The 19,599-nt window shown below is 37.0% G+C and overlaps 1 protein-coding gene across 2 annotated transcripts in view; it reads left to right on the forward strand.

Annotated features, from left to right (window-relative positions):
- The first annotated feature begins 206 nt into the window (after positions 1-206).
- Positions 207-19,599, forward strand: part of HAT1 (histone acetyltransferase 1) — a 40,134-nt gene continuing 20,741 nt past the window's right edge. The window contains exons 1-4 of one of the 2 annotated variants that reach the window (XM_055398091.2): positions 207-297; positions 2,617-2,721; positions 9,760-9,835; positions 12,925-13,045. In XM_055398091.2, coding sequence (XP_055254066.2) covers positions 291-297; positions 2,617-2,721; positions 9,760-9,835; positions 12,925-13,045 — 309 coding nt within the window. In that variant the 5' untranslated portion in view covers positions 207-290. Of the gene's footprint in view, positions 298-2,286; positions 2,307-2,616; positions 2,722-9,759; positions 9,836-12,924; positions 13,046-19,599 lie in introns of those variants that run through there. The other variant, XM_088830092.1, reaches the window with a different exon arrangement.

Raw genomic sequence — 19,599 nt, forward strand, 5'->3', positions numbered from 1 at the left:
GAGCCAGCGAGCGTCTTAACAGAGGATATCCCGTCGCGGCCTCCTCCAGCAACTCGAGCCTGCAAAGGGACTGACTGCGCTCGCTGTGGCTAGGCAACCGTCCGAGCCCGCCCCGCGCCGTCTTAGCCCCGCCTCCCAAGACGCTTCCACCACCCCGCGCCTCGAACCTCCTCCTCTCATTGGTCAACTGCAGGCCAGGGGTGGGCGGGGGAAATGCGTCAGAAAGTGGGCTCATTTCCGGCCTGGGAGCGCGCGGGTTGATTCGTCCTCTCTCAGCTCGCAGCTCGGAAATGGCGGGTAAGTTCCCGGGAAAAGTTTACCGAGGGGAGAGGACGGGCAGGTTTGGGAAAGAACACCGAAACGGAGGTGACAGTACCCGCCTGGAACTTTCGAGCTCTTGCCTGGGTTCTAGAAGGCCTGTTGCAGCCTGGTAGCGCGGAACGCTCAGCCCAGCTCCTTTTCCGCCGAGATTTGTGCCCCCGCCCCCAACTGCTCGGGGTTCGGCACCTTCTGCGGGCAACTCGGCCCCTAAGAGGGACCGAGAGCCCAGGGAAGAGCGTGGTGATTTGGTCTCGTAAGGTGCCAGGTGCCTGGACGTCTGTTTCTCTTCTCGTTCCCTTTGCCCACTGCTGCCCCAGCGTCTAGTCTGAGCCTGTTCCCGCCAGCTGATTTTAATGCTCAGACCCTCCTCTTCCAGGTCTTTCTCCACCCCATACTTCAACTTCTGAGCTAGCGCAGTGCTGCCTTGCCCTGCGCCAGGGCTCTCATTTGAGTCTTATTTGACTTCGTAGTAGTCTCCTTAATCTCTCACACTTCAGTAGTTCTAGGATCTATGTAGATTTCCTTTGAGAAAGAGGGTGAAGCATTCTTCCTTCATCTAAACTTCTCTTTTAGGGGGTGTCTAATATAATTCTGTGTTTATTCTATTCTGCTTTCTTTATTGAATCTCTTAAATTTACAGCGTTTAATAACTAATAATTGCTATTATTTTGTACGTGTATTAAGATTGTTTTGGTGTGGTATATGCCTTTTTTTCTCCCCCGGTTACATATCTTTTGAAGTGATGGACAGTTTCTTTTTATTTTCCCAGTGCCTTCCTAGTAGTCTCAGTAGACTTTTATGGATGAGCATGAGCTCTACAGATGTTTAACGAAGACCTTTTCTATCAGATAGAGATTGTAGGATTTTGGGGTCCATTCTTACTGTCTTAAGAGGGGGGACCCGTGTATTGCACAGGGTGAACTGTTATAAGAATCCACCTAAATTCGAATCTCAGTCCCAGCATTTAGTAATCAAGTGATCTTTAAGCAACCAGACCTCTTTCTAAGCCTGAGTTTTTGAATATGAAAGGGGGCTGATAAAGTATCTACTTGTCTTGTAGAATTGTGAGGATTAAACTAATGTATGATTTGTTGCTTAGATTATACATACATGCCTTGAGGTGGGTTCTGTTATCTTATTTTTATAGATGAGGTTTGAGGTAAGGTTCTGTTGTACTCTTTTTATCCGTTGGATCAGAGGAGCCAAGTAATGTGCTCTAGTTCATGGATGCAGTAAGCAAATGATGAAGCCTGGATTTGAATCCAGCAATTCTGACTCCAGACCGTTAATCTGTACTGCTTCAAGTGTTCCCCATTTTCTGTGTATCTGTGTTGTAACCACTTACTGAAGTTTATGACATGTCAATGTACCCTGTTTTTCATTTCTTCTCATGACTTTTTTACCCAAGTTTTCCCTAATTTTTGTGATCATTTTATCAGGAGATTTATTGCCATCTTTGCGTGAAAGTTTATCTGGATAGTGGTTTCTTCCATTGTTAATTATCATATACACTGATGGATAGCCACCTTGTAGTAAAACCACTTGATTATTCCAATAGCCCATGTCTTTGCACATGGTTAAAAAAGACAATTTTTTTTCCTAATCATGTCCTCCTTCCTTCTCTTTTATACTGGAAATAGCAGTGTTTACGGGCTTCTTGTGTATCCTTCCTGAGATAATCTTTCTATGCATTATTAGTTGTTGGTTTTGAAATCGTTGATCTGAAAGTACTTTGAGTAGAATTTTTAGTATTATGAATAAAATGCTATCTTGTAATGATTGAAGGACATTCTCACCTCGATTCTTAGTGGAGCAGTAGCATCCTTTTTATATTTCTTTTTAAAAGGCTACTGCTGCTGCTAAGTCACGTCAGTCGTGTCCGACTCTGTGTGACCCCATAGACGGCAGCCCACCAGGCTCCCCTGTCCCTGGGATTGTCCAGGCAAGAACACTGGAGTGGGCTACTTAGGTATAAATCCTAGCAGGTAATTTATATTAATATTAAAGATTTAGAAATGTCAGTAGTCTGTTATGTTAATTATCAAGTTTACTCATTTATGCGAAGTCAGTCTGGTTCACAAGCCTCTATCTCAAAAGTGATGTTTATTCTGTTTTATAATGAGACAGTCATACTCAGTACATTTATGTAGGAGTATTTGAAAATCTGTGGTCTATTAGCATAGTTAAAGACTTACCTTTATTCCACTTCTAGTAAGAACCCCCTCTTTTTTTTTTTTTTAAGGTTTGATTAATTAAATCACTTCCAACTAATCTTTTTAAAATCCTTTTTCTTAGGATTTGGTGCTATGGAGAAATTTTTGGTTGAATACAAGAGTGCAGTTGAGAAGAAACTGGCCGAGTACAAATGTAACACCAACACAGCAATTGAACTAAAATTAGGTATGTATGCCTTTTCTAAGTAGTATTAGGTATATGAAGTGGGATTTTGTGTAAGAGCAGTTTTTATGGCATTTGTATGGCTTATCTTATTGTTTATTGCAATTTATGTTTAGTTTTCTGTACTAATTGAGCACATCCAGATTTTATGAAGTCTTGATTTATGTCATGGAGTGGGTAGATGTTTGAGAGATGGCAGAGTTTACATGTCAAAAGATCAGTGTGGCAAAATAATGACAAGTAGAAATGGTCTTAACCTCTTAAAAACATTTACCTTTACCTTTTTGCTTATAAAAATAATAGAAAATAAGTGTTGGTGAGAATGTGGAAAGACACTCATATATTCCTGGTGGGAACATAAAATGATGCAATTACTTTGGGAAACAGTTTGGCGGGATCTTAAAAAGTAAACGTATATTTGCTATGTGACTGAACAGTTAAACTCCTAGACCCAAGAGAATTTAAAATGTTGTATCCATCCAAAAACTTGTATGTGAATGTTCACAGGAGTATTATTCACAATAGCCAAAGGATATAACCTAGATGCCAATCAGCTGGTAAATGGTTAAACAAAGTGCGGTATATCCATGTGATGGGATACTATTTTACATTAAAAAGGAATGAAGGGCCAATACTTGCTGCAACATAGGTGAACCTCAAAAACATTCTAAAGTGAAAGAAACCAGACTTACTGTATGATTCCATTCACGTGCGTGTTCAGAAAAGGCAAATGCACAGAAACAGAAAGGTTAGTGGTTACCTGGGTCTGAGGGTGGCAACAGAGAATGACTGCAAATTAGATTTCTTTTGGGTAATAGCAGTATTTTAAAATTAGATTGTGGTAGTGGTACACAAGTCTAAATTTACTAAAAATCTTAAAATTATACTCTTAAATCAATTGAGTTTATGGAATGTAAATTTATAACTCAGTAAGGCTGTTTAAAAAATAACTATGTGCTAATGAGTTCTGGTTCCATCACTTTCCATTCCTTAGATTTTTCGTCTTTAAAATGGAATTAATATTATTTGTAGTGAATTAAGCATGAGGTTAAATACAAGTAATGTGCTTGAAAACTTGATTTAGACAGTCACAGTAAATGTTAGCTATAATTATTTAAAACAGTACAAACATAACGAATACAGAGAAGGTGATAAAGAAGATACTTGTGTTTTGACACCTCACTAAAAAGATAATACTGATCAGAGTTTTTATTTCTTGTACATACATTGTTTCTTTAAAACAAGGATCCTGTTATAAAGGCTGTTTTGTTATTTAGCTTAACAATATATTGAATATCATTGTAACTATATATAGATCTACCTCATTTTTTTAAATTATGTAATTCAGAATGACTTACCTAAGTTATGATACTTTTTTAAACTTACTCTCTATTGTGAGATTTGCTTCTCCTTTTTTGCTATTAAAAGTGATTCTCCAGTAAATACCCTTGTGTATGTATGTACCCACTTGTGTGAGTGATCTGTAGAATGGGTGGCTAGAAGTTGAAATGCTGGATCAGAGTTTTTCAGTTTCAACACTATTAACATTTTGGGTTAGGTAGTTGTTAGGAAATGGCAACCCATCCCGGGTGGCTGCTACTGCTAAGTCACTTCCGTCGTGTCCGACTCTGTGTGACCCCACCAGGCTCCCCCATCCCTGGGATTCTCCAGGCAAGAACACCGGAGTGGATTGCCATCTCCTTCTCCAGTGTGTGAAAGTGAAAAGTGAAAGTGAAGTTGCTCAGTCGTGTCCGACCCCTAGCGACCCCACTGACTGCAGCCTACCAGGCTGCTCCATCCATGGGATTTTCTAGGCAAAGAGTACTGGAGTGGCTTGCCATTGCCTTCTCCGGGCACTAGTGGTAAAGAACCCATTTGCCAGTGCAGGAGACATTAGAGACACAAGTTCTATCCCTGGGTCTGGAAGATCCCCTAGAGGAGGAAGTGGCAGCCCACTCCAGCATTCTTGCCTGGAGAATCCCATGGACAGAGGAGCCTTGTGGGCTGCAGTCCAAAGAGTTGGACATGACTGAAGCGACTTAACAGCAGCCAGTATTTTTGCCTGGGAAATCCCACGGACGGGGTTACAGTCCATGAGGTCACAAAAGAGTCGGAACAACTTAGCAACTAAACAGTAAAAGGATTCTTTTGTTATTTTGTACTTTGTAGTATGTTTAGCAGCACCCTTGGTCTGATAACTAGATGCCAGTAACATTCTCCTCCAGTTGTGACAACCAAAAATGTCTTCTGACATTGCCATACCTCCTAAGGATGGTGTGTAAAATTGTCTCTGTTTAAGAACTGCTGTGCTAGATCAAAGGGTTCCGAACATATTCTACTTCAGTAGCTGTTGTTAAATTGCCTTCCAGAAAAAGTATGTGTACTTATACTGCTATTACAGTCTCACGTTTGAGACAGTCCTTTTACCTCTACCCTGATCAGTGTTGCATATTATCATTTTTAAAAAAAGCAAAAAACACCCTGCCCCTGTGATTTGTGAAAGGTAGCTTCTTATTTCTCTTTGCAAGTGTGTTGAGAAACACATAACTTAAAATTTACTATTTTTTAAAGTGTACAGTTCTGTAGTATTTAGTATACTCATTGTTGTGCGACTAGTCTCCAGAACTTTCTCATTTTGTAAAACTGAAACTATATTCATTAAAGAAAGAACTCCTTATTTTCCCCCTCTCACTGGCCCGTTGCTAATACCTTTCTACTGTTTTAAAATTTGACTGCTTTAGATACCTCATATAAATGCAGGCATACAGTATTTGTTGTCTTGTGACTGGCTTATGTCTTTTAGCATAATATCCTCAAGATTCATCTATGTTGTAACACTTGGCAGAAATTCCTTCCTTTGAAGACAGGATAATATTACATTATATGTATATATGTTTTATATAATGAGCGACTGAACTGAACTGAAACATAATGTAATATCGTTATATTTAATATTATATATATTACATATAATGATTACAAACTTATTATAATATAGTATTTATAATATAATGTTTACATTATATATAATATATATACATTATCTATCTATAGACACACATATATATACATATCACATTTTATTTGTCCATTCATCCATTGATACTTACGTTGCTTCCTCCTCTTGGCTGTTTGAATAATGCTGCTGTGAGTAGGGATGTGCACATATCTCTCTCAGATCCAGTTTCCAGTTCTTTTGGACATGTCTCCAGCAGTGGGCTTGCTGGGTCATATAGTGATTATATTTTTAGTTCTTTGGGAACCTCCATAGTTCCCATGGTGGTTATTACAACTCCAGTTTCCATGCCCACCACCAGTGCACAGCAGTTGCGGTTTCTCCACGTCCTCACCAACACTTACTGTTTAGTGAGGTTTTTCTTTTTCACTGTGTTTGTCACTATTTTTGATTTGATAATTAAAATGGATTTTTAATTCTAAGAGAAGTACATCCTTTATATTTAAAAGAACCGGCCCTCCTTTTGTCATATTTTGCAAATAGTTTGACACCTGTTTTGACTTTTGTTATGTAGAAGTTAAAACTTTTTATCTAGGGAAATTTCTTTTTCTTTTATGAGTTTTCATTGTGTCTTATAAAAAGGGCCTTCCTTCTCTAAGATTATGAAAAGATTTATCTGTTGTTTATTTTAATAATTTTTTAATTTTTTTCTTTTTTAATTGAACCTTTGAATCTTTATCTTAATAAGGCATAGAGTTGGAATCCAGCTTTATACGTTTCCAGATGGTTTAGGCAATTATCTGCCTGCCAGTTTGTTGTCTCTTAAACATTTAAAATTTCTTTTTTCAATCACACTAAAGTATCACTATATTTTCTTGGGTGTACTTTGAGGCCTTTGTTTCCCCTGAGCCATTAGTGTACTGTTACAATAAATATAGTTAGTGTATGGTGTGACTAGATCCCACTCATTACTCTTCAAGTTTCTCAAATGTTTTTTCTTCTCATGAACATTTTCCTAAGTTCCAAAGAGATGTTTTGTTAATTTTTTAAAATTGAGATCCTATTAAAATTTAAGGTTAATATGGGGAAAAGTAACGTCCTTACATTATTGAGTCTTACTTATTAATAGCAAGCATATCTATTTATTAAGGCCTTTTTTATGTCTAACTGTAGAGTTTTAAATTTTATGTATAGATGATAAACATTTCTTATTGTTTATTCCTAGGATTTCGTCTATTTTACTGCTATTATGAAGTGGCATCTTCTCTTCCATTGTATTTTCTATCTTTATTGTGTGTAGGAGAATGGTGGAAAGTAATTTTTAATATATATATATTTTACCACATCAAGATCCCGTTTACATATATTCTACACATATTTGACATAACTGAAGTTGACTAGGTTATTTGGGCAATCTCATTCCTACTCTCAGTAGCAATAGTTTGCTTCCCTCAAACCAACATTTCTTTCTGTCTCCCTCTTTCCCTTCCCCCTTTCTGTGGAGAAACATTTATCAGAACATACTGATAGGCATTGTGCTAGACACATGGGATAACTTTAACTCTTGACGGCATACCAATAATTCCACTAAGGTTTATCCCAAGATTCTTCTCCATTAATAAGCTATTTTCCCTTCATGTGTGAGAGATTGACAGACGTACTTTTCCCACAGGGATCCAGTGCTCTGGGGGTAGGTTACTATAGAAAAAAGTGAATCTTTTTTTATTACACCAAACAGAAACTCTATACCTGTTAAACAGTAATTCCGCATTGACCTTTCCCTCCAGCCCCTGGTAATCTCTAATCTACTTTCTGTCTGTATGAATTACCCATTTCAGATATTTTGTTTAAGTGGAATATTTATCCTTTTCTGTCTGGCTTATTTCATTTAGCATATTTTCAGCTTGTTTACTCAGCAGATGTTTCATGTTGTAACAGATATCAGAACTTCATTCTTGTTAATGGCTGAATAATATTCCATTGTATACCACATTTTGTTTATTTATTCATCTGTTGATGAACACTTAGGTTGTTTCCACCTTTTGGCAATTGTGAATAATGCTGCTATGACAGGATATAATTGTGTGTTGTCTTTGTTTTCAGTTCTTTTGACTATATAGCTAGGAACAGAATTGCTGGGTCATATAATCTTTGTTTAGCTTTTTGAGGAACTGCCAAATTATTTTCCACAGTGGATACACCATTTTACATTCCCACCAGCAATGTATAAGTGTTCCACTTTTACTACATTCTTGTCAGCACTTATTTTTATATATAGTCAATCCTAGTAGGTGTGAAATGATATTGCAGTTTTTATTTGCATTTCCCTAATGACTGATGTTGAACATCTTTTCATGTGCTTATTGTCACTGTGTATCTTTTTTGTAGAACCGTCTGTTCAGATCTTTTGCCTATTTTTTAATTGAAGTGTTTTTCTTTAATATATTTGTTGTTTTTTTAATGTATTTTAAAAACAGATAATCTTACTGGGTTCTTCTACTGTTTTTGGAGAGTGGTTTCAGCTGATTTAGTTTTTTACTGGCATGCAGTCATATCTGAACATTTTATTAAATTCACTTCCTTTTTTATAAATGTGCCTCTTATTTTGTTCTTTTTCCAATTTGCATTTTCTAGCACTTTTGGAACACTGTTAAAAAATGATAGTGGTCATTCCTTTCACTTAAATTAATGAAGATAGTTACAGTAATTCTCCAATAAACCTCAAATCCTGGCTTGTTACATTGGAAAGTGTTTTTCAATTTTCAAAATTTTTTATTCAGATATACATATTAGAGTATATTGAGGGCCATTTCGGTTTACATGGAAATAATTTTGATAATGTTGTCATATACAATGTAATACATAAATATTAAATTATTTTTTGAGTTTTAGATATTGAATCATCCTTTTGTTTCAGTACCACAGTGTATTTTGTTTCTGTGAAGACTGTTTTATATTATCTTTAAATGGTCTTCCATTATTGTTTGTGGCTGAGCTTGGTCTGTTTTTCTGCTCTTTGCTTTCTTTTTAGGGGAGGTGACAGTCAATTTTTGTAGTCTTTGTGCGCTTTCTCACGGCCTTCCCACTTTACCACTCCCACTCTGAATAGTTTTTAAAGCATTAGATAGACATAGATGTTCCTTGAAAGAATTCACCTTAATAACTATGAAGAGATTGTTCTTTTATGCCATTTAATGCTTTCTTTGCCTGAATACAGTTTAGATTGCATTTTCAGGTTTTGTGCTTTATGATACATTTTTTAAAATTATTTATTTAGGTTGCTCTGGCTCTTCATTGCTGCATGTGGGCTTTCTCTAGTTGTGGCAAGTGAGGGCTACTCCTTAGCTGCAGTGCGTGGGCTTCTCTTTGAGGTGACTTCTCTTGTTGCAGAGCACAGACAGACCCTAGGGCAGGTTTCAGTATTTGCAGCACGAGGGTTCAGTAGTTATGGCACACCTGCTTTGTTGCCCCTTGGCATGTGGAGTCTTCATGGACCAGGGATTGAACCCATGTCCCCTGCATTGGCAGGCAGATTCTTAACCACTGGACCACCAGGGAAGTCCTGCAGTGTCATTTTTAATAGTGAAAAGCAAAAGGAAAGAAAACTAGGAAAAACATAGACATCATCATCATCTTGCAGTCGTAAAGAATGATGTGATGATATGAGCTTCATCAAACTCAGATTATTCTTGTTCTCAGAATGTTTCCTATAGCACTTTGTTTTTGTTTCCTTTGTACTAGCTTTTCTCATCTCAATGTGCTTCTTTTGGTTTTGTTCTCTTTTACTCTTTGCATTGTGTATGAACGTAACAGAAAAATAAAAACTAAATTAGATGCCTCTGTCATACCTAGTGTTCTAATTCTTAGACTCAGTAGGGTTTTGATGCTGAAGCACTCAAAGTAACATTCTGATTTTTATTGTTTGTTGCATGAGAATCCAGTGTAAATCATATAATGGAAAAGTGACATTTTTAAGTAAAAAAAAATATGTTGGCTATATCCTGGTTATAATGAGATTCTCAAAATGAAAATACCTATCACCTTTATATCTTTAATATCTCTATATTTTTTATTCTTTTAAACAGTTCGTTTTCCTGAAGATCTTGAGAATGACATTAGAACTTTCTTTCCTGAGTATACCCATCAACTCTTTGGGGATGAGTAAGTAACTTAGTAAGATATTTGTCAAATTAGTAGGGAAAACACATTTTTAAAAAAATTTTGAAATCAATTTATTTTTTTTCCTGTTATTTTTCATGTTTCTTTTAAACTAGGTTAGAATGGCATGTTTTATATTGAGACACCAATCTACTATATAATACCTATCATTTAGTGCTATATTATAGGTACAGTATCATATTTAATTTGCATAATCTTAGCAATGGTATCATCACATTAACATTGGTGGAGTTGGATAGTTGCCTAGGGACATATGAATGACTGAAGTTCAGATTCAGTCAGTCAGACTGTAGAGGCCATATTCATAACTACTTGTTTTGCACAATTTTGCTATGCTGCTTCTAGAAAACACTCCCCTAACACTGGAAAGCTCAAGGTTTTTTCTATGAGAAATAAATAAGCAATTAAGAGAAATTTATTTTCAGAAGCAAGTTTGAAGATATGTCCTGGGATGTTCAGCACAATTTTTTAAATTTCTAATGCCTTCATTACATTATTAGGATAGTCCATTACCTTTTGATTTTGAAGAAAATATCAACTTTGCAGTAAGTTTCAAGAATAATATTCTGTATATCCTTTACATACATCAGTTATTAACATTTAGCTATATTAGCTTTAATCATTCTCATATACATATATTAATAGATAGTTGTAGAACCATTTGAGAGTTGGTTGCAGATATATCTTCTCTTACTCCTAAACTCTTTAGTATGTATTTTCTAAAAACAAGGACAGTATTGTGGTAAAATTATCCAAACTCAGGAAATCTAACATTGATATATTTTCTGAAATATAATCCACATTTCAAACTTTGCCAATTGATTCCAGTAATTTGTGTGTATTCAGTAAATTCAGTAATTCCTCATCCTTGATCCAGTCTCGAATCATTTATTGCTTTTAGTTGTTATCTTTCTTTAGTCCCTTTCAACTGGAACAGTTCCACAGACTTTATTTTCCATGTCATTATTTTTGTAGAGAGTAGGGCTAGTTCTGTAAGCCTTCATTTTGGACTAGTTTGGCTGTTTCTTCATGATTGAATTCAGATAATGCATATATTTATAGCACCGCAGCAGAAGTTGCAGCTGTCCTTCTCAGTGTGTCATATCGAAATGTCCATGATGTCAGTTTGTCCCATTGTTGGTTAACTCTAGTCATTAAGTTTGGAGGTATCTGCAAGGTTTCTCCACTGTAGGGTTTTTCCTTTGTTATTTATATGTAACCTGTGAGGAGATACTCTTGGAAGTGAAAATTATCCCAGATTCAACAAGTGACTCTTCTTTCAAACTGGCTTTGAGTCCTTTTGATATATCATCATCATTTTGAGGACACTTTACTTTGTGATACGATCAAGTGTTGCACATTCACCTTGTACTTCACTAGTTCTGCAGAACTAATTGGCCATATCCTCAAGGAACCATGGATTTTTTTCTTAATAGGAAAGGGTGTTTAAACATAGTTGACATTTAAAATATTCTTATATATTGCTCTTTTTCCTATGCATTATTTTAGCATTTTTGACATACTTATTTAATATATTTTTAAATTGACAAATGTCTCTTCATGAAACAAGTTCCTTAAGAATTTCTTGTGAATATATCAGATTAGGTATTTTATGTGCTTTTAAGTATTAATAACTGAATTTTATAATTGATTCATGCCAAAATTTGAGCCTCTCCTATTTTAAACAGGTTTTATTACAGCATAAAAATAAGAATGCTTTCTTTTGGATCTCTGTCTTTAAGGAGCGTTTTGTCTTACTCTCTTCCTCTTACTGCTACTTGAAATCTCTTCCTAAGGTAATATCTTAGTGAGTAGCATCTAGTTTCACAAGTACTGCTTCTTAGGGGCATTTTGCACACTCACTTTGCACATCATTAAAAGTGGTATGCTTGCACACCCCTCTAAGGTAGACGGAAGAGAGTCACATAATCATGATAACTCTGTATCTTGGGAACCATTACATTGATCTTAATCCTCGTGTCATTGCCACTCTTTTCTACAACACATAATTGTCACAGTCCTGGAATGGACACTTTTTTTGTTTTGTTTTGGTAACCTAGGCAGAAATCTGGAAATTACACTGCTTCTTTCTAGCATTCTTTCAGAATTCGTCTTAAAAAAAAAAACCCTTTTATCATACAGTAATCTTTTTAAAGTGTACAATTCCGTGGGTTTTAGCATATCGAAAGTTGCATAATCATCACCACAACCAATTTTGGAACATTTTCGTAATTTCCACGAAAATTCCCATTGTGACCAGTTAGCAGTGGCTCCCTCTTTCCCATACGCTCCCCTAGCCCTGGATAGTCACTAATCTACTTTCTGTCTTCATAGATTTACCTATTGTGGACTTTTTTAGGGGGCTACGTCATTTACTTGGTGGAATATTTGTTCCCGACGCAGGGATTGAACCTGGGTCATGGCAGTGAAGGTGCCGAGTCTTAACCACTGGACCACCAGGGAACTTGCCTGGCTACTTTAGAATTCTCTTTTTAGAAGACTTTTTTTTTTTTTAAGGAAATAGGCATAGATGGATAGCGGGAGCAAGGTTGGGGAAATAGCAGCAGCTCCCCATGTGCTTTCTGAGTTCGTAAGTGGGGTGTAGTCAGGTGCTGCCACTTAACCACTTTCAGCAGCTCTGGATGTTTGTGTTGGACATGCAAGTGACAAGTTGGGAGAACTGGGCTCTATAGCTCCACCTTAACTGCTTGCCTAACCAGGAATCAGTTTAACAATCCTTGTCTCTGATATGAAATACCTCATAATAGTAGCTGTAGTACACTTGTACAATGTACCAGTGAATGTTATGAGCCATTTATATGTATTGACTTGTTTATATAACCCATATAACGTCCCTAAGGTAGGTGTTGTTATTCTGTTACTTTATAAACTATGACAGATAGCTGAGGCACAGTTTCATTACAGTACATTTTCGTTGTTGTTTTTAGTAAGTATAGTTTAAAATTTTGAAACTACCCATGAAGTTAAACCTGTTTCTGTGTAGAGTTAATACTTTGTAATGACTTTATTCATTTTCGGGTCTTAGATTACTGCTTTTTTTCCCCTTTCAGTGAAACTGCTTTTGGTTACAAGGGTCTGAAGATCTTGTTATATTATATTGCTGGTAGCCTATCAACAATGTTCCGTGTTGAATATGCTTCTAAAGTTGATGAGAACTTTGACTGTGTAGAGGTAAGAACAGAAATAAATTTATTTTTAACTGTTTCCTAATTGAGTATAAAACAGATTATAAAATGTTAAAGACTTGAGCGAGGAGATAATCTGTTATATTACAGCTTTAAAACCACATATTTAACATTTAATTATGGAGATGATTATCTGCCTGTCATTCCAGTTAAACCTGTGATCATGATCCTTAGCCTTTTCTGTAAAAATCTTCACTTTTTTGATCAGAGTTTTATTTTATTTACCAACTTTCGGGGTTTTTTTTTAGTTTCTGTTTTTTTAAGCATATATTCATGTGAAAAGGAGAACTTGTAAGAAATGAACTTGGTTATTGAGCTGAGGAGTTTTATGAACAAAGTATTGAAGCTGTGGCCTGCTTTCTTGCCACTTAAAGTATAAGAAGAAAGAGAGAAATTGAGGGAAGAACTTTTATGTAAAAAATGAAGGACTTGATTTGGGAAATTCTCAGACTGTTCTGAAGACACTAAATTTAGAAAATGTATTGGTGGGAAAGTGTGCTCTGGGGAGAAAGCCAATAGTAATCTTGGCTAAATAATCTTGTTTTGCTGAATAGACAGGCATGACTCATTGATCTCCTCAGTAATCTCAACAAAGCCAGAAATAGGAATTGAATTCTGTGATATGAATTCAGGGAGCACCTGTTTAGGACCATCTTGTCTATTGGCATGAACTTTCATGGCATACATACATGACCCATAAATTTTTCCAGAGTGTCATATCAGCAGAAATATAGCCAGCTTGGACTGACAGAATACGGGAAGGTTAATGGACTTCTAAAATCCAATAGGCAAGAAACAGGTTGATAACACTATTTAGCTGCAAACATGTGCTACCTTTCAAGGAAAAGGATGAATGATTTTGAAGGAGGAGCTTCAGGCTAGTCTGATGAAATTTGAGACTTCCCAGGTGGCTAAGCAGTAAAGAATCCGCCTGCCAATGCAGGAGATGTGGGTTTGATCCCTGGGTTGGGGAGATCCCTGGAGAAGGGAATGGCAACCCACTCCAGTATTCTTACCTGGGAAATCCCATGGACAGAAGAGCCTGGCAGACTGCAGTCCATGGGGTTGCAAAGAATCGGACATGACTTAGAGACTGTACAATAGCAATGGAATTTGACCTACTGGATTTTGAAATCGTTTGGTGACTTATTTCTTCCTACCATTTTCTCCCTTTGGAATGACAAAGTCTATAACTTTTATCCTATGCTGTCCTGCCTTTGTTCTTTGGAAGTGATAACTTGTTTTCTAGTTTCACAGGTGGGGATGAATTTTTGCCCCATGATATATTATATCCATAGTCTCACCTGTACCTTATTTGGATAACACAGATGATGAGATTTTAGACTTGAGTTGATCTTGAAATGGTTGAAACTTCACTGGATGTTGGGGAGGGGGTGTCTTTGGCACGTTTGGCTGGACATGAATCTTTAAGGGACCTTCAAAAAATTGTATATTTTAGAGTTGTTCTGTTCCTAGACATTCCTATTTAAAGATATTGAAGCAAACATTTTCAAAATTTTAACTAAGTTTAAATTCCTGATGTAAGTCTTTTCCCAGCCTCATGCTCCACTCTTTTATTGTTAAAACCTTCTCTCATTACAGGGATTGGTTGATTTGCCCCCTTTTTATTATTTGTTTGTTTCATTTTATTGTAAGGAACTTGTCCAAAGTCACACAACTAGTAAATAATCTGTATTGCACACGGGAGAGAATCAACTTATCGTAGTATGCATAATATATAGTAATGTCCTCCTCAAAGATGTTAGAACTATTTATGACCTGTTCTAAATGGGCCTGGGCTTTTGTGCTTGTTAGGTTTTATTTCTCTTTTTCACAGTGTATATTTTATTTGTTTGCCTGCTTCCATACTTTTATGCTATTAGCTCTCAGTTTATTGCTAGTGTGAGAGATTTCCCTCTTGCAGTCCCCTTATGGGTAAAAATTCCGTATTAGTAAGCTTAAAGGAATGGAAACGTGAATGATATATAGCATAAAAAAATCTGAAATAGTCTCTTATGTCCATTATTCAACTTCAGCATCAGAAATATTTTGAGCACTAACTTTTTTTGGTTCTCATTTGCCACCCCTATTTGAGATGACTCAGCTTGTTATATAAGTATATATAAGTTTCACTTAATATTTGTTTTTTTCAGTGGTTTGTGTCTTTTAGATATTTTTGAAAATTTGCAGATATAAAAATGACTTACTGACTAATACTGTAGTTGTGGTGATTTGATACTTGAAAAGATTTAATCTTAGACAAACTAGCATTTAACACAGAATTTACTAAAATGGAGCTTTTTATAATCAAATACTTGTTAAATTTTCAAGCCCAACTACTCTTAAGAATTGTATTTTTTTTCCTTTGTGTTGTACAAAATTCAGTGTTGTTTGAGGGGTTTGCTGGGTTTTTGTGTTTCTTTTCAAGTTCTAGCTGGCAGTGCTGAATTGATTTCTTCTGAAGGAACTATTAGTTATTGATAAATCTTTTCAAATATTATGTGCAGTGAAAATAGCTGTGTATTTGCATTGACTTCTAATTGTTCCATTCTTGAAAACGAGGTTTCTCCATTTAGAAGTACTGTGTTAGGAGTAAGGAATCAGTCTTTTATAATGTCTTTTTGTAGGATTATTTATTTGCTTTATTGTCAGAAATCATTTATTTAAATTACACGTTCAAGCAGAGACCTGCTTTTCCCCTCGTAAAAAAGAATGTGTAGCAGATGCGGGAGGAGCCTGGTAGGCTGCAGTCCGTGGGATCGCTAAGGGTCGGACACGACTGAGCGACTTCACTTTCACTTTTCACTTTCACACACTGGAGAAGGAAATGGCAACCCACTCCAGTGTTCTTGCCTGGAGAATCCCAGGGATGGGGGAGCCTGGTGGGCTTCCGTCTAAGGGGTCACACAGAGTCGGACACGACTGAAGTGACTCAGCAGCAGCAGCAGATGCGGGGGAGCAGGCGTGGCTCTTTCCCATTCGCGGTGAGAGTGTTCATTTCACAGGGGTATAATGGCAAACAAAGCAAAGTCACTGTTCTTATGACACTTACATTCTTGCCAAGAGGAGCAGTCAACAAATAGATATTAAATAAACAAATTAATATGTGTGAAGAAACATTTTGCTGGTTTCTGAATGAAGAGTAGCCAGTCATGTAGTTATCTGAAGGGATCAGCCTATGCAGAGGCCCTGAAATGACAACATTCTTGGCATTTTTGTTGTCCAGAAAGATCACTGTTGTTAAATTGTGGTGATGAGAGAAGAAGGGTAGGAGATAGTTGAAGAGGGTTGGCAAAACTCGGTCAATGGAATAAAGAGTAGTTGAAGCCCTTGGAAGTTTTAAGTAGATGCGGGTTATGTGCTAGTGTTTATATTGTTGAAAGATGACTGCCTGCTATGCAGAGAACCCACTGTAGAGGGCAGGAGTGAGAGAAGAGAGACCAGAACCCTGCAGTGTTATGGGCAACACTGCATTTGCCTGCTTGAGGATGTTTCCTTGGTGGTCGTTCAGTCGCTGTGTGACTCTTTGTGACCCCCGGAATGCAGCACACCAGGCTCCTCTGTCCTTCACTGTCTCCAGGAGTTTGCTCAGAGTCATGTCCACTGAGTCGGTGATGCAGTCTAACCATCTCATCCTCAGCTCACCCTCTTCCTCTCTTGCCTTCAGTCTTTGCCAGCATCAGCGTTCTTTCCAGTGAGTCACCTCTTCAGAGGTAGAGTCAGCAGCATCTGTTACCGAGTTAAATGTGATTGTTGAGGGAAAGAGGAATGAGGAGGCTGCCATTGCTTCAGTGGTAGTGGTACTGTTCCCTGAGATAGGGAAGATTGGAGAAGTAGATTCAAGTGGAAAACACCCAAGATTTTTGTTTTAGATGTGTAAGGTTTGAGACTATAATATGTCATAATTGAGTTTATGCATACTATGCTTTGTAGTATTATTTTTGCATGTGCGAAATATACCCTTTTAGATGGTCAGAAAGCAGAGCACATCTGCTTAGAAGTTATTTGAGTATTAAAATTTTGCCATTATATTAATCTTTCATCATCCGTTCTTTTTCTGTTGCAAACTCTCTGCTGCTGCTGCTGCTAAGTCACTTCAGTCGTGTCCGACTCTGTGTGACCCCATAGACGGAAGCCCACTGGGCTCCCCCTTCCCTGGGATTCTCCAGGCAAGAACACTGGAGTGGGTTGCCATTTCCTTCTCCAATGTGTGAAAGTGAAAAGTGAAAGTGAAGTCACTCAGTCGTGTCCGACCCTTAGTAGCGGCACCTAAATTTTTTTAGTCACAATTAAGATGTCTGTAAAACATTTCCATAGCTATCATCTTTAAAGATAATGTAATTATTTTGAATTTTATATATAATAAACTTGATTATTCAGACACTGATGGCTTGTTCGTCTTATGGTTTTGCTTTTATCAGTACCTCCAGCCCTCTCTTAAGGTAATTTCATTGCTTTTTAATAGAAGAATGTGTAACAAAGATTGTTCAGTCTTGCTGATTGCTGACATTTTAGGGAAAGGTTTGTTGGAGAAAGTTGAAATACATGGATAAAGTTTGTATTATCTGTGAGTTTCAATCATCTATTTTATCCTTGTCTCTCTTTAATTTGGATTCAGTTGGAGAGTAGATAAGAGCAAATTTCTTTAGTCTTCTGGATTCCTTAGGGCTTTTTTAATAGAAAAATCCTGTATATGTATAAAAATTTAACCTTGAGAAAGTGAAAAAAATACTTTGGTAGACTAATAATATTTCCTAGTGTATTCCACTGCATTCCTTATTTGATAATGGTGACAGTATTCTTAATGAGAAATTATTTTCATGAAATATCATAAAAAACTTTAAAATTATGTGTTTAGATCTTTATCTTGGAACATCATTGTGAGTTTGGTGGTGGTGGTTTAGTTATGTCTGGCTCTTGCAACTCCATGGACTGTAGCCTGGCAGGCTCCTCTGTCCATGGTATTCTCCAGGCAAGAATGCTGGAGTGGGTTGCCATTTCCTTATCCAGAGGATCTTCCCTACCCAGGAATCAAACCCGGGTCTCCTGCATTGCAGGCAGATTGCTTACCAACTGAGCTATTGTAAGTTTAGTTAGGTTGCAAAGCACTAATGCAGTAAAATTAACATAATGTGACCTTTGTTTTTCAAAAAGTGGAAATGCTCACAGTTTTTCTCTACTTAACTTCTCCAACAATACGGAAATTTCTGCAGCTTACATATTGTCAGCGAATGTAAGATTGAGCAAGTTTATGTAGATACGGAATTTTTTGGCTTGTTTTTGCAGCATATCTTGGGTATTCTTAGAATTACAGTTAATATTAACTCTCTGTGACTTTAGCCAAGCCTTAACATGCCTTCAAAACTGGTATTTCAAAAATTATGCACCACAGACAAATTTAGACAAATGCTGCTATTTAGGTTAAGAGGCTAAAGAGGTAATTTGGTTTTTAAATCTGTATTAAGTACATGTGTATGAATTCTTTCTGACTACCAGTTAAGTCTCAGGCACATTGCTTTATGCAGTGATGAGGAAGTGTAAAAATTGCTTCATGGAAACATCTGATACATAACAGTGTATCGAACATTGGAAGTTGAAATGACCATAGTCAGAGAGTATACAATCCAAAACATTTCGTCTTAAGTCACCTAAGAGAAGACCTAAATAGAACAGTTACCTTTATGTTTTCCTTATTAAAAAGACATTGCCAAATGTTATGAAAACATTTGTAAGGCATGTCCTTATTAATTAAACATATCATGCTGTACTCTAGATTCTTGATCAGCTTAATTTCTTATCCTTTCTATAACTGTGGGCTTCCCAGGTGGCACTAGTGATAGAAAACCTGCCGGCCAATGCAGGAATTATAAGAGATGTGGGTTAAATCCCTGGGTCAGGAAGATCCCCTGGAAGAGGGCATGACAACTCATTCCAGCGTTCTTGCCTGGAGAATCCCATGACAGAGAAGCCTGGTGGGCTACAGTCCATGGGGTCACACAGAGTTGTACATGATTGAGTGACTTAGCACACATAACTGTATTTCTATGTAGTTTGAATTAAAGTTTAGAATACTCTTGCTGCTGCTACTGTTAAGTTGTTTCAGTCATGTCCGACTCTGTGTGACCCCATAGACGGCAGCCCACCAGGCTACCCCGTCCCTGGGATTCTCCAGGCAAGAACACTGGAGTGGGTTGTCATTTCCTTCTCCAATGCGTGAAAGTGAAGTTGCTCAGTCATGTCCAACTCTTAGCGACCCTATGGACTGCAGCCTACCAGGCTCCTCCAACAGTGGGATTTTCCAGGCAAGAGTACTGGAGTGGGTTGCCATTGCCTCCTCCAGAATACTCTTGAAGATAGGGAATTTTTCAGTGATCTTCAGAAATAGAATCTAAACCTTTAACCACAAGTGTTGGAACTTGTGTAAGTTTCAGTTAATGTTTAATTCTACATTCAATTTAAAAAGATTATATGGGGATTTTCTCCAGTGATAACTATTACCTGGCCAGTAATCCAGTATGATAAATGAATATTTAACTGCTA

Source organism: Moschus berezovskii, chromosome 2 (genome assembly GCF_049115385.1).
Source record: "Moschus berezovskii isolate FMDL1 chromosome 2, NW_MosBer_1.0, whole genome shotgun sequence".
NCBI lineage: Eukaryota > Metazoa > Chordata > Mammalia > Artiodactyla > Moschidae > Moschus > Moschus berezovskii.